The sequence below is a fragment of the Grammomys surdaster genome, unplaced genomic scaffold, assembly GCF_004785775.1.
Source record: "Grammomys surdaster isolate TR1022 unplaced genomic scaffold, NIH_TR_1.0 125976, whole genome shotgun sequence".
NCBI classification, from domain to species: Eukaryota; Metazoa; Chordata; class Mammalia; order Rodentia; family Muridae; genus Grammomys; species Grammomys surdaster.
Genome location: NW_021620792.1, coordinates 2,565,337 through 2,567,316, shown reverse-complemented (window position 1 = coordinate 2,567,316; position 1,980 = coordinate 2,565,337). Strand labels below are relative to the sequence as shown.

At 47.5% G+C, this 1,980-nt stretch overlaps 1 protein-coding gene across 1 annotated transcript in view; it reads left to right on the top strand.

The window, feature by feature from the left end:
• The first annotated feature begins 1,216 nt into the window (after window positions 1–1,216).
• The window catches only part of LOC114609547 (inactive 2'-5' oligoadenylate synthetase 1C-like), an 8,478-nt gene continuing 7,714 nt past the window's right edge, over window positions 1,217–1,980 (top strand). Inside the window, exon 1 of the mRNA XM_028753897.1 lies at window positions 1,217–1,420. Coding sequence (XP_028609730.1) covers window positions 1,217–1,420 — 204 coding nt within the window. The remainder of the gene's footprint in view (window positions 1,421–1,980) is intronic.

The following is a 1,980-nucleotide window of genomic DNA, read 5'->3' as shown; positions in this document are numbered from 1 at the left end:
GGCAGGGCCAATGTTGCAATAATTTCCTCAGTCTTCAGTTCCTTGTCTCTGCAGCAACTGTAACAGTAATTTAGGTGTATGGGTGTGGTGCGTGTGTGTGTGTGTGAGTGTGTGTGTATGTGTCTGCATGTATACATATGTGTATGTATGACAAGGGCTTCTTTTTACTGTTTTATGTTTTATGAGACAGAGCCACATCATGTAGCCCAGGCTGAGCTAGAACCGTATTACCCTCAGAGGACTTGGGATCACAGGTGTGGAGCATCCTGCCATGATGAACATCCACTCCTGCTGGGCAGAGAGAAGTTGGCATGGAGACAGGCTCACCTTCATGAGGGTGTGTCCTGGGCACAAGTCAACACTTTATGCTGTTGAAGTGGACAGTGACAATTTATTGATAACTCAGGTGGTTACAGCTAGGGACAGAGGCACACCCCTGTGACCTCAGCACTTGGGAGGCCAATGGGGCAGATCCCAAAGTACACATCCACCCAGTACAAAGGCGTGAGATCCCATATTAAAGGAAGATGTGAAGCCTTTGTCCTTTAAAACGGACAGGAGGAGGGTGGGTTAGAGGGCAGAGAGACTGTCTCAGATGATGCCTTGGATGAAGGTCAGACCATGGGTGTGCATCTGAGAACCCACAGAACAGTGAGACCCTAAGTCTGAACTAGAAGTTAGCCTTGAACTTGCAGACGGCTCATTACAATATCCAGCATGGACCAGTCACCTGGGACAAACCCAGCACAGCTGTGTAGAAACTGGTGCCTGCCATCTTCTGGATTTCTCTCACTTGTTCTTCATGTTTTAGTGGTGTGTGTGTGTGCGTGTGCATGTGTGCGTGTGTGTGTGTGTGTGTGTGTGTGTGTGTTTGTGTGTGTGTGCAGGAGTTCTGTTGTTAACAATCTAGCAGACTATCAACGGATATTTCTTTAGTAACAGTTGAAGATCAAGAAGGAAGAACAACAGAATCTATGTTTAGGATGCTTCCTGCCTCCTGGTCCACAGCCTGCTGTGAGGAGGGTTTGACAATCCAAAGAAATGCCTGCAGGAAAATACCCCAGAGTGTCAGGGAGCCCAGGAGTCAGAGGTGACAGGTGCATAGATCTGATTTACATAGCCCCGCCCTTCCAGGGAAAGAGGAACCAGCTATGGTTATAAGGGGCAGCTGACTCCTGAGGCAAGGCTGCAGTCAGCACACATTCCTGGCCTCAGGATGGCAAAGGATCAAAGCAGCACTTCTGTGGATCTCGGCATCATTTCACCTTGGGAGATGGACAAGTTTATACAGGATCACCTTCTTGGTGACACCACCTTCATTACTGAGATCAGAGCAGACATCGATGTCATAAGTGCTCTCCTGAAGGAGAGATGCTTCCAAGGTGCCGCCCACCTAGTGAGGGTCTCCAGGGTTGTGATGGTGAGTCCCATTAGCCTGAGCTGACCAGGATGGGGTGGAAGAGGACTCTCAGAAGCCAGACTGCAGTCCTTAGAGGAGAGTGAGTTACCTCCCTGCTCTGTGCCCAGTGTCCTCATGTACACCCCAGCTAAGGCACAGGGCAGAGAACAGAACACAGATGCCACCTGCTGCATGACTGGACTGATGGAAGTTCATTGACCGAGTTTCCATGTGTCAAATGGGGCTTTACCACAACAGTCCCTACCTCAGTCAATGTGAAGGCAGCAGAAATGTCATTTTTGTAAAGTACACTCATCTATGTCAGAGGTGGGAGTATGTTAGTGATTGTGCTCAGCATTTTATTTAGGGAGGATCTCTGCTTATCACTTGTTATTTTCTCAAGTTTTTACTTTTTGTGAAATCAGTTTCCTTGATACTGAAAGGTCTCAGTGCAAATGTTAAAATTGTTACAGTCTTTCTTCCTTTATGGTGAACATGGTGCATTCTGCTAATTAGAGGGATTATGACAACAGTTTGATACATCCATGGTAATTTACTCAGTCTCTTCAAACCCACTCCCT